Source organism: Falco naumanni, chromosome 3 (genome assembly GCF_017639655.2).
Source record: "Falco naumanni isolate bFalNau1 chromosome 3, bFalNau1.pat, whole genome shotgun sequence".
Lineage (NCBI taxonomy): Eukaryota > Metazoa > Chordata > Aves > Falconiformes > Falconidae > Falco > Falco naumanni.
In genome coordinates this window covers 38374874-38387910 of record NC_054056.1, presented here as the reverse complement: position 1 = coordinate 38387910, position 13037 = coordinate 38374874, and the positions used below count along the sequence as shown (strand labels likewise).

General features: G+C 38.3%; 1 protein-coding gene across 1 annotated transcript in view; it reads left to right on the top strand.

Annotated features, from left to right (window-relative positions):
• Positions 1–13037, top strand: part of ANKRD33B (ankyrin repeat domain 33B) — a 47675-nt gene that overhangs the window by 20774 nt on the left and 13864 nt on the right. The window contains exon 2 of the mRNA XM_040588424.1: positions 10777–10906. Within this exon, the coding sequence (XP_040444358.1) occupies positions 10777–10906 (130 nt within the window). The remainder of the gene's footprint in view (positions 1–10776; positions 10907–13037) is intronic.

Below are 13037 nucleotides of genomic sequence, written 5' to 3'. Positions count from 1 at the left end.
TATATTGTGGTATATTTTTTATATATATATATATATATATAGTGTGTATACTATACAGCACTGTGTGTAGTATACAGGCAGTCCCCCATTCCTGCTGAAAACCATCCCAAGGAGGGTATGCATTTGCTCGTTTTGGTGAGCATAGGGCCTCTGCAAGGAAGAGCTTTCACCCTGGTGGTTTTTGTCCTTTATCATGTTGATTTCCTTTCTAGGAAAGAGACCTTTTTTCAGTGGCAGTTTAGCCACTGAGGGACAGACCTCTTCCTGGGCTCACTCTTTCCAAGGTTGGGGTCTGATGTGCTTTCCACAGTCGAAAGGCTCAGAGGAAGACAAGCAAAAATGCATTTACAGAAGTTGGAGGAAAGTAACTGGAAGTTCTTGGGAAGGTCTCTCCTAATATAACTACAGGAGCTCATTGCCACAAGAGGGTGCTTGCAAGCTCATCACTGGCCGTCTCTTCAGAGAACTTCACAGTGAAAATGTGCTGGAGCCTTTAAAATGTTGTTTCTAGAAAAGACAGATTAGATACAATGATAGATTATCACCAATCAGAAGGCTGTACGTTTATCTTTTAGCCAAATTGAAATGTATTGCTTACAAAGATTTTGTGAGTCATTAATTTTGGAGAGCTCTCCTGAAAAAAACTGTGCATTCAAACATTCTGCTTAGCCTCTTGCAGCAGATCTAAGCTGCAGTCAGCCTGTGTCTGACAGAATGTAACAGAAAGGAAAATATATCTATTAAACAAACAGAGAGGAGCTGAATCGTATGCCTTAAAGCCAAAGGGATTACTTTTTGATAGTTTTGCCAGTGCACAAAATGCATTTCACGTAATTTCTGAGTACGCTACCAAATATGTTTTTAAAATGCTGCAAACTCTCCTTTCTATTCTTAAACAGTGTGAATATATGTATATATTTAGAGACCAGAAGTTAGCAGTAGCATCTGTCAGGCCCAGGACTTGGAGTTCACATCTAAACTGGTGTCTGAATGTTCCTAAACGTCTGATGTGGTGCGAGAATGCACTGGATACAAGTCACATCAGGTTTGGGTTATGCTGTTAGGTGATCCGTCTTTGACTATCGTTTTTGCTAGCTTTTAGGGGTTTTGCCTTTCTGAAAAAACCCCCACCAAAACCCCAAAACCCTAAACAAAATGTTTCACTGATATAATTGATAGGAAGACTATTATTGTAACATTGGATTTTGAAGTAATTGGCAACTGAGAGATTCTCCAAAATAGTGTACATAAAATTATTTCCACAAAAGGTATAGTTTGAGCCTTATAATAAACTCACTTTCAGTGGTTCCCAAACCCGCTGCAGCTTTGTGCAGCAACTGGCCAGAGCAGCAGGTGCTCCCAGCCTCATATGTTCACAGGAGGAAGCTTTGCTGTTTTAAATTTATCGCTAGCTGGAAACACCTGTTCCAAGCCAGGCGTAGTAATGTGTTGTTCATTTAAGGATCCGGAAATACATTATCATTGTTCACAGGGTGGTTTACAGCCTTTGGAAGCCTTGCTGAACATTGCATATCAAGCCAGTGAAAGACAAAGAAATGAAATGAAAAGCAGTTTACCATTTGCTGGAGCAGGATCCTGATGTCAGTGGGAGTCTGTCCCATTACCCCCCCCCCCAACCCCCACTCTCTGCAGTTAGTGGTTTGGATTGCTAATGTTTAGGGCACCTTAAAGTGCAGACATGGGATTTGTGGTAGAAATGCCTTCAGGGTTTATGTCAGAATCCCCCCCTTAAAGTTCAGTGCGTCATTTATATTGTTTTCGGAAGCCAGACCTCTCACTTCTTTCTTATTAACATCAATTCCCTTACTTTTAAGCCATAGCAAAGTGACCCGCGTCTAACACAGATATCAAGAAACAGGCACAGCAAAGAGGGATGTATAAATTTGGCTGCCACGTGTCATGTGTTATTACTGTCAACACTATCAAAACCTAGCACTAACATTTGACAGTATTAACACTGATTAGTATGTGCTATGCAAACAGGAAAGCTAGGATTAGTAGGGCTGCATTATTTGTCAGAGATCATCACTATTTAGTAGTTGTACGTAACACGACAGTCTAAATCAACTGAAAATATGAAATTCAACCTGATAAAAATTGTGTTATTTCCCCTACCATCTTCTCACAGTATTTTCTGTCCTTTACAGCCAGGGACCCTGTAAACAGAACACAGAACACAGAACCCTTCCCTGAAAATGGAATCCTGGGCTGAAGTGCAGTGTTACTGAACCCTGACATAACTTCCTTTTAACATGCGCATTATGATGATAAGCTCCACTAGGTGACCCATCAGTTCATTTTAAGTTTATCTTATCTTTATTAATATTTCCTTAAAGTTTCCTCACATGTTCCTTTTCTAAAGTTATACCTTGTTTACTCCTGCTGTGACCAGAGATCTCACATACATTGCAAAGCTCAATTTTGGACTGATTGGACTATATCGAATGTTACTTCTGTTTCAGTTGTGAGAAAATGATGCCAGTTTCCTTCTTTCCATATAAATGTTTTCATTCTGTACATTGCTTTGTTGCACAACAGTCTGCTGCTGCTAGCAAAGGCCTTCTCCTACCTGATGTAACTTCAGACTAAGTACTTTCCTAGTGTAGTCTCACCGGCTGTTACTGCAAAATAGTACATTATTTTAACAAAATTAATCTTGAGCATGAATGTGTATACCTGCTAACATCCTGAGCAAATATATTTTAAAACATATATATGTATTTAAATGGGATCGCATTAGATTTCCTAATTCAAGTGCCTTAATGTTAGAATATGCCTGAGCTAGCTGTAGCTGCTACTAGCTCTTGTTCACATGTTCGGGTCTTCAGTTCTTTGTTTCAAGCTGAGGTGCAGAGAGGAAAGAACAAAAAAAGATTTTTCTTGTGCTACGTCTTGTTGCTGCTGTTTTCAGAAATATCACCAAGTGTCATCTTAACTCACAGTAGGACAGCTGGCAGTGCAGCCCGCGCCCCCTGCAACTCAGGCGGGACGGTGTGCCTCAGCTCGTATCATTTTGCAGGGCTGTTTCCACGGCTAGGTGTAATCCTGGGTGTTCTCTGCTTCTGGCCGCCTTCTGCAGTGGAAAGGGTGGCTGCAAGGATGTGATACAGCGAAGAACAAAGCTTATATCACTAGTGATACTGAAACCAATTCAGACAATGTACATGTTAGTAAATAGGGAAAGTCACACTGATTTTATTACTTTTTCTTGTCTGATTTATTACACAAGTGGCACTCGTTTGCCTTGTTGTGTAATGAAAGCTTTTGCAGGCATAGTAAAATGAACTTTCCTGGGACTATTTTTAGAGGTGATCATGGAGATTTGGATTAGAATAGATTAAGGACTTCTGCGGAGATAATACGTATACTAAGCCATACCTTTACTTAAAGACATGTGACCTGACTGATACAAGAGGCATTTACAAAATAAGTGAAGTCGAACATATCCCACAAAATGGAGGGGGAAAATGGTGTGTGATCATCTGCATGTCTGCAGCCTGGTCTGTGTTTTTAGCTAGCAGCGTGCAATTCACACTGGGAAATGAATCTGTGAGCACTCATAATGCTGTGAAGCGAAGGTGGCAATTTTGTGCCTTCAGTATTGAGACACTGGAAGGGGCAGTGCCATTTAAGCTTGCTTTTGGACTCAAGGTTGTGCTTCAGGCAGAAAATCCCTCTGCAAAGGAGGCAGAGAGTTTTGCATGCTGCTGCTCGTCCCCTGCTAGAATGCTCTTTTGCACTTACCTGATCATTTTCCCTGGCAAAATCAGCATCTCCCCCCCTTGCTCCTCTCCAGGTACATGGGATTTTGTCCAAGCAACAGTTAGACAAAAGCCATTTAAATTCCCAGCTCCTTTTTTTTTGTTGTTGCTTTCCTGATATAGATTTGTATGTGACTAAGCTGTTGCAGCCCTTTCTCTAAAAGGTCATCCTAAATTATATTGTGTTGATAATATTAAAGCTTACGTGCTTGATGGATTTCTATAGCACATAAGCACCACTTCTCATGGGACTGATGACCTGAATAATTACCTCATCTCAGTTGCTGTTGATCTAATCAGCTAAACCAATTATAATGTAAGCTCAAGCCTTTTATGAAAGTTTCTGAAATTGCTTTAGGCAGACTGGAAGGTTTTGTGCATTATACATAGAATCATTCAGGTTGGAAAAGACCTTTGAGATCAAGACCAACTGTTAACCCAGGGCTGCCAAGTCCATCACTAAACCATGTCCCTGAGCACCACATCTATGCACTTTTTGAACACCTCCAGGGATGGTGATTCCACCACCTCCCTGGGCAGCCTGTTCCAATGCTTGACCACCCTTTTGGTGAAGAAGTTTTTCCTAATACCCAATCTAAACCTCCCTCGGTGAAATTTGAGGCTGTTTACTCTTGTCCTGTTACTTATTATCTGGGAGAAGAGACTGACCCCCACCTGCCCACAGCCTCCTGTCGGGGAGCTGTAGAGAGCAGTAAGGTCCCCCCTCAGCCTCCTCTTCTCCAGACTAAACAGCTCCAGTTCCCTCAGCCGCTCCTCACAAGTCTTGTGCTTTAAACCCTTCCCCAGCTTTGTTGCCCTTCTCTGGACACGCTCCAGCACCTCTGTGTCCCTCTTGCAGTGAGGGGCCAATTATTAGAATATACAGTATAATACATAATATGACATATAACATACTAATACATAAACTAGTATATAGCAGATAGTGATGTTCAGCACTACATTTTGCTCTTTTTTAATAGAATGTATATTTAGAATCTCTGTTAATCCAAGTTTCACGGAGTTGCAGATTTTTTAGTGGAGATTGGAATTGCCCTCAGATAATCCTGGGAGATTTATTTTGAAATGCTTAGCCTGATTTTTTTTTCTCTTTTTCTTTGTATGTGAATTATGTTATAGTGAGTGATAGTTATAGATAGTTCTAGCGTTTCAAATCACAGATATAGGGTATATAGGATATACCCTAAGTTGATTTAACAGGTTTTTTAGCCCTCTAAATATGTACATTAATTTTTTTACCATGTCCCCACCTTTCTATATTTTGTGGTAGACAAGTTATTGTGGTTCAGTCAACTTTGCTTTGGAGTCTCTGATGTGACAGTTGAGACTGAATTACATGCATTACTGAATGCATGGCTTATATAATTGTTTATAACATGTTCATAGTATCTCCCAAGTCTCCCTTCTTGGAATGCGCCTAATGTAAAGCTATTGAACAGTGTTACATATCTATGTATATATTAAAGATAGTATTTCTAGGTTCATCATGAGTCGCAAACAACTGAAAGTGACTTAGTTTCAAAAACAAACTGCAATTAATTGAGAAATGTAAAAGTTTCACTGGAAATCACTTTGATGGCATCTTTTTAAAATGAATCCTGTCTCTGTATAATAGTAAGTTGTGTATAACGTATAATATTAAATATATGAATTATTATTTTAGTAACTCAACAAGAAAAATTTAAACACAACTTTGTATTCCTTTATGTTTTATCATTCTTCCAATTTGTCTTACTCATAATATTCTTTCTGTAGTATCTTTTAAACTTGGACATAATTTTCATAGTTCTCCCTACATATGATTATGGATTACAATGCATCATTATCTCATTTAATTCAATTACATGCAGTTTTAATCATTGCTGTTAAACCAACCTTGCAGAATTGTCATTAATACTTACAGATGCATGCAAAGCAAACAGGACGGTTGTTTACCATGATGCTTATGAAAAGCAATATGTAACGTCAATGTAGTCTTTTGCCAGACCCATTTTTTGTCTGGGATAATAGGCGAAAAGCTATAATAAGCTGTTTTAATTCTCAGCATCTTGGTGAGAAATAAGTTGCCTGAAGAGTTTTTTTTAAAAGCTAAAATAATTGAATGCTATATGTGATTTGCTTTGCTGTTCAGTTTGAGTTCATTATTGATCCTCTAGTATTTCTTGTGATCTCTATTATCTGTAATGATCTAGTGTGCAAATAGCCTTACATCTGTAACTTTGTTATAACATCTGATTTATCAAATTTTCTCCTGAGATATCCATGATCTCACTTAATGAGTTGCATTGTTGTGTCATTAGCCAACACAGCTGAGCAAAGCAGAGTTTATTTTTTGTAGTGGCAGCACTATTCCAGTCTTACATGGAATCAAAGGCACATGAAGAATTATCAGTTTAAAAGGAATCAAAAGTTTCCCGTGACTATTTTATTCTATTTCAAACATGCAATTTCAGGTTTATGCTTTTGTGAGAAATTTTAATACAATACTTTTAGTCTGATCACAGAGGAGCAGTATCAAACTTACAATTTGTAAACACTGCTTGAGGAAGATGTTGCAACATCTGATTAACTTCAGGTTGTCTCATGCCTGAAACGCTCATTTATGTGCTCTGGGATGAAATTAAGAAAATTAGTTATACTTCATTTAGATTATAGGGAAAAAAGTAATTTATCCTAGACTGACTGTGTTTTCATATATTCTCAATAAAGTACTGTTAATTTTGCACTGTCACTTCAAAACAAAGGGGAATTTTTCAAAACTATGCTAGTTAGATAGAAATAAAAGATGTCAGTGTAGAAAAACTGTGGGAAAGCTCTGTTAAATGCCAAATATTCCACAGAGGAAAGACAGAGCCCTCAACAGTTGGAAATATTATGGCTTCTACTTGGAAAAAAACCTGTTAGTGAGCTGAAATTCAACCCCCCCTTATGTGGAAAAAATTGATAGTAAAGGTTAATGCAGCTGATGACTCATGCTTTCTCTTTGACATGCAGAGTCTGTATGTAATATTTGAAAAGTGAAACAGGATCTGTTTCGAACCTCATCTCATGTTTAAGGTCTCTTCTGCACAGAGGATCAAAGCAGATTTTTTTGCCTGTTCTGTTTCATTGGTCTGTGAGAATGACGGGCAGCAACTCCGGCTGCCGATCGGGAGAGAGCAGGTCTTAGCGAACACAGCAATCCTTGCGAAACAGGGATACGGTGCTTGCATGCTGTGACATGTGTACAGTTATTCCTTCAGAGAATTGATTATTATTATATATTAACGGGAATAGTTTGAGTATTTACTAGGGTTTAAAATAAGCGGTGGTTGAGGACATGTGAAAGGGATGAAAGCGAAAAGCATGCCGTTGAAGGAGAAAGGCTGAAGACTTAGGGAGAGGACATGCATTTCAGGATTACCAATCCAAAATAAATCAATATTATTAATCATTATTAATTTAATATTGCATTATTAATCATTAGTAATTTAAGAATTATCAATCTAGTCTCCTAAAGCTTTCACATGTCGTGAATATGTCTAAGAATTGTTCTTACTGACAAAAGAATAGTAAGGCTCAATTTAAAAAATATACTTTTTTTTCTACATACACTGACCACTTCATAACTGTACCATGACCCTTTATATGAGGAGCAGAATAATTGATGTCTTGGTAGAACACTAATAAGATAAAATGTCATCTCTTTTTTGAAGATTACCAGATTACTCAGGTTCAGGATTTTCTAGCTAAAATTTGTTTATACTGCTTTATTTTTATCTTTTAAAAAAACATTAAGCACACAGCTGTATTCTCCTGAAGACTGCTGTGATACAGGCTACTGCTTTACTCATTACTTCAAAAGGCAGCTTGCTGAAAGCAATTTTGTATTAGTTATATTTATTAATTGAGATAGTTGAAAGATTTTCTAATATATTATGGCTGTGGATAATAGTGTTTATTGGCATATGAAGTTAAAGATTCTAGACTAATACTCATGTTGCAATTGATTGTGTGTTCTGGCTGATCCACTTGTACTAATTTTCAGCAAGCAGAATATAGACAGGGCCAGAAATGGATGCAAAGAGCAAAAAAATGGGGGCGAGCAACCTGAAACCACAAATCATCATGGTGTCACTGAACCAGGATTTGGGAAATAACTGTTGACTCCAGGGTTTTTTCGCAGTTTTCATTCTAAAGCTGTAGCCTCCAGCACCTCATTTCAGCATCTGATGCATTTGGAAGAATTATGCAAAGGAAAGCAGTCCCTCAGCAAGCTGTCTGTCTGACCCACCTCCCCATGAAGCACATGACTGCTGAGGGTAACCAGGCAGCACCTGCATCAGCTTTACAGCCCTGGATGGTGCTGGGAACCATTTGGTTGTGAAGCGACTTGTTTTCATGTCCTCATGTGATTGCTTGTTTTGCTTGTCAGCTGGGGAGTGCTGGGCATGCTCTGTCAAAGACCAGGTTCTCACACTCTTATCTGATCCACTTTGGATCTGTACAACCATACTTCAAAAATTGTTTTCCGTGCTACTTCATCATGTAATGCCTCAGAAAGCTCCTGTTCTCTGTGGCCTTTCCTTATCCTTAAGTAAGCAGTCTTTGATAGCACCTTTGGAAAATAAATTTCAGAAAATGTTGATATCTAAGTAATTCTTCTGGTTGGTAAACTCAGAACGGTGAATGAGTTTCGTTGATTTTGAGATCATTTGTGCCTTATGTCTGCTGAAATCAGAATGCCAGTGTGTGTCAGATGCGTTAGATCCTATCTGATGGAGGTACCCACTGAAAGTAGGACAGAAGTTCTTAAATACTGTATTGCAAAAGCCTCTTGCAAAAAAGAGCTGGTATTTGTTGTTTGTTACTGTTTTACAATTTGTTTTTCTTTTAAAGAGAGCAAAAATTGGACTTTTTTTAAAAAAAGCATCTAGTAAATAAAAAAAATTGTCCTGTGAAAATATACTGTGAAAATATCCTTCAGATACTGAGTGATACAGTTTTCACTTTTTTCCATTAGAGGTAACAGATACTTATTAACTTAGTTATTCTTATGGCTTTTTGAAAATAGCACTCTTACTAAAAAATGTCATTTTTTTTCAGTGAACAATAGGATCCCCCTTCTTATTGTCAAGAATTTTAGGTCTCCAAAGAATTGTATACTTTGTTTTCCACCGCCATTATTAACTGACATTTTACTGCAATTTTGGGTGATGTTTTAAATCTGCAGAGTTTTGGTGTTGTAAAGACCTATATCCTGGACATCAGGTAGAAAATGAAATTTTAAAGAAGTGAAATAATGCTCAAGTCCTTACCAAATGGACACTGAGACAATGTTCTTTAAAGCTAAGAATGATTACATTGTAGTAAAACTTGGATTAATCTGAATAATCCCACCAGGAGAATACGTACTTTTTGGTGAATGTATACGTGTATATATATGTGTGTGTACATATATATATATATATATATGACTTCAAGCAGAATCCTCTGTACAATTTCAATAGAATGGTTTGAAGTACTACAAGTTCTTCACAAGGAAATGGAGATGCTCTTTATGAAGCAGTGGTAGGTGTCACTTCATACTGAGGACAAGAGTGAGTTGAGAATAAAAGAAACCAGAGTAATAATTTTAATGAAAGACGCAATTGAGAAATACCCTATGTAGCCTGTGAGCATCCCAAAGAGCTGTCATTGCCTCTGTATCTTAATGAAGCTGTTTGCCACCTAAGCCAGAAGGCCAATCCAGAACAACAATGAAACAGGACACTGAATTATTAACTAACTACTTACGATGACAATAAATTAGAAGCTGCAGTTGTTGTCATTTGGCAAATGTCTCTGTCTCAGTAGTGTCCATGGGGAAAAGCAATAAAGAGAATGTTTAGGCAAGAGCCACTTAGAAAAATGAGGGCAGGGCAGGCCATTCAGTTTTCATAACCAGCTTCTCCTTCTTGCTAGTCTTTTGTGCTTATGAACTTTTTGCACGCCTGTGTGAGTGCGTTTTAGGCAGGCAGGGTTACCAGAGAGGATGAGATTTGTGCCTCTGCCCTATCTTTTCCAAAGTCAGATACTGATGCTGAGCTCAAGAAGACTGAGTCATGCACTGGCAGCGAAGAGGGAGCTCAGGGAGCCCTAGTTAATCTGCACCAGCCCCCTCTACACCCATCAGCCCCATGCAGATGAACATCAGTAATTGCCCAAGTAATCCTGAAGACTGGAGATAATGGTTTTAATCCTAGTGGTCAAATGAGCAGCCAGGATTAAGTATGTTCCACTTAATTAATGACAAGTGTATTTTGCTGTATTTTAGGGAAGCTGCCAGTTTGCCACTGTGGAGTGACACACTGTCTGGGTACCAAGCAGAGTTACAAGATTTAACTCCTGGCTTGGCTTCCTCCTGGAAGTTTTTACAGCTTCCAGCTGTCATAAAACACATTAAACAAGAACTCTAAAAGCAATTTTATTTTATTTATGATTATAAAAACAAAGTCTAGTTCTAATGGGAAACCTGAAGCATTTAAAGATGGCAACAGGCAGTATGAACACAATTCCTGCCTATCACTTCCCCTTCAGAGAACAAGTAGTCGTTTTTCAGAGAATTAATATTCACAGCAGGTCCGGTTCATCTTACCTGCCAGCTTCATTGTATTATACAATAAAATCTGATTTATTCTCATTTGGATATAGACTATATAACCATATAAGCATAAGCCATTTATAAACAGTTACTTTCCAAGTAGCATAATATAATACCTACTCTCTCAGGTATTTCTGAGGAACACCAAATGTTACTCGCCCAAGGGCAGAGATAAAAAGCAGTGTTTTGGATCTGAACATTGTGCCTGGAGCTAATCACTGGTTATGCTGACACCTTTTTAGTTCTTCAGTCTCGGGCGCGGGAGGGAAATACAAAAAAGGAGGCTAGTATGCTTCCTCAGTGAACTTTTCTAAGTCTGGTAAACCTAACTCTCTCTTTATATTTTGCTTACAGAATGGTCTTATCGTTGCCTGTTACCAAGGTTATGTGGATATTGTAATAGCCTTAGCACAATGCCCTCACCTTGATGTGAACTGGCAGGACAACGAAGGGAACACGGCTCTGATTACAGCTGCACAGGCAGGTAAGGCTCTTTGTCTCGCCTCTTACATACAGGGTCTTAGGAGGAGTGTGTGTTGTGGCTCTTATTTTTAGGATTTTTTCAAAACCCTAGAAGAAAGTAGCCTGCGCAAAATAATCCTGGCCAAGCCCACTCCCAAGTAAGTTTGTCATTACTTTCTTTGAAATAATTAATCTACAGTAATATTTATCCAATATATTAAGACAGGAAAAGCTATACATTTCTTTTAGATACCATTGACTATTTTAACTTAAAAATAAAGAAAATCTTGCCTAAGTGTGCACTACTATATTGCTTTGTTCCTTTAAGCTCATTTTCCTATGTTTGCTCTGGCAAGCAACCAGTCAACATCATGGTCGTATAATGTGCTCTATTGGTGCTGGCAGCATCTCTTTTCTGATGTTTGTTGCACCTACCTCAGTGGGTCTGTGGTAAGTGCTGACTGTAGGAAAATGTATTCATTAAGAAATATCTTAGCTGCTAAGACATTCTTCAGCCACTCCATAGTTAAAAGCAAAAGCCCCTGTTACATAGTCTCAGCAGGATTCAGTGTTTTCCAATGCTGTTTTTATAACAGACTGATAATATTGACATTGACCATGTTAATCCTGATGCAGACCAGAGTGAAAGCAAAGTTTATCCCCAGGTTTATTTTCATCCCACCCAGCATGGTAATATTCAGTGAACAAGTGTAACAGGTCACAAATGTGAGAGATGCTTCCAAAAGATTGACTGATTTCAAGTGTACAGTTAAAAAGCAATCAGTTGATTATTTCTGTTAAAACTGAAACACTGTGCTTTAACCTTTAAGGGAAGCTGTAGTTTTCTCTTACAAGTGTTAACAAAGTGCTAAAGCATGCAAATCAGGAAAAATTTGACCAAGGAAGCCATCACTTTGTAGTCTAGAAGTTATTCCAAAGGCTGCCTGACTCTGCACCCACAGTTTCCTTTGCATCCCTCAAACACGCTCTTCAAAGGCAATCACTTTACAAGGGAATGCATATTGCTCTTTATCATGCCTTCTTACTGATGAAGCATATGGGGTGTTCATGGGAGTTCATGGGACATAGTATTCACTCCCAGACCCTGGCTGGCTGGAGGAAACAAATTTCCATTGGGCAATGTCAATGGACATTACAAGCCATGTCTACAGAATGGAGCAGTTCAGTTTTGGTGTTTGTTTAGTAATATTGCCATTTAATATAGACATTTCCAGGTAGTACCAGACTTTGTGTTGTACCAAAAAGTGAACTCTGCTAAAGAAGTTGCTGCAAGATAGGTCTTGAATACTGGAAGAATTGTGCCCACAGTAGCCACATTCATAGCAAAGACATGAGCATAGTTACTTTCCAAAGAAAGTGGAGAAGTATCCAAAACTAACCTACTTTTATTTATCTGCCCTAATATAAATTTTGACTATAAAAGTTTTAACGCTGACTCCTTCCTGACCTTTATAACTCATGATAATGAGCTCAGGATTAATCCAGAGGGCTGACATTGACTTGACACTCTCTGCCAGTACTTGCTATTGATCCCCAAAGCAACTGAAAATGACTGTAGTCAGCAGAAGCTTATACAAACTCCTAACAACTTGGATGTTTTCCCTTGCCTATGATAATCCTGAGCTATAGTCTTGAAACCAGTTATTTAATTCATTACCACAAGACACTGTGTTAATATGTAAAAGATACGTAGTGTTAATAGAGATTACTGTGAGGTTAACATCGCAACCAGAGGAGCTACAGTGCAATAGATGCGGCTTAATTATTGCTGAAAGTTAAGCAGTAACACTGAGCAGTGTATTATAAAGAACTCAAACCAAAGCTTATGCAAGCTTTCCCTTAGTGGAGGATTTATTTGTTGTTTGTTGGTTTTTTGTTTTGTTTTTTTTTTAACTTTAGGCCATGAAAATAATATTTTTGCAAAATATATTATTCTGAGAGATTGCTGTTATTTATACCCAAAGTATGGGTTTTCCTATGGAAAGTCTAATAGCAAACCCACATTATTTCCGTTAATGACAAGGTGCTATCAGAAGGTTTCAGAAAGTGCTGCTGGTTTTGTTGACCCATTGACCAGGTGGCCATCACGGATGGCCAGACCTCTAAGAGGATCTGGATGGGAAAGAGGCTGC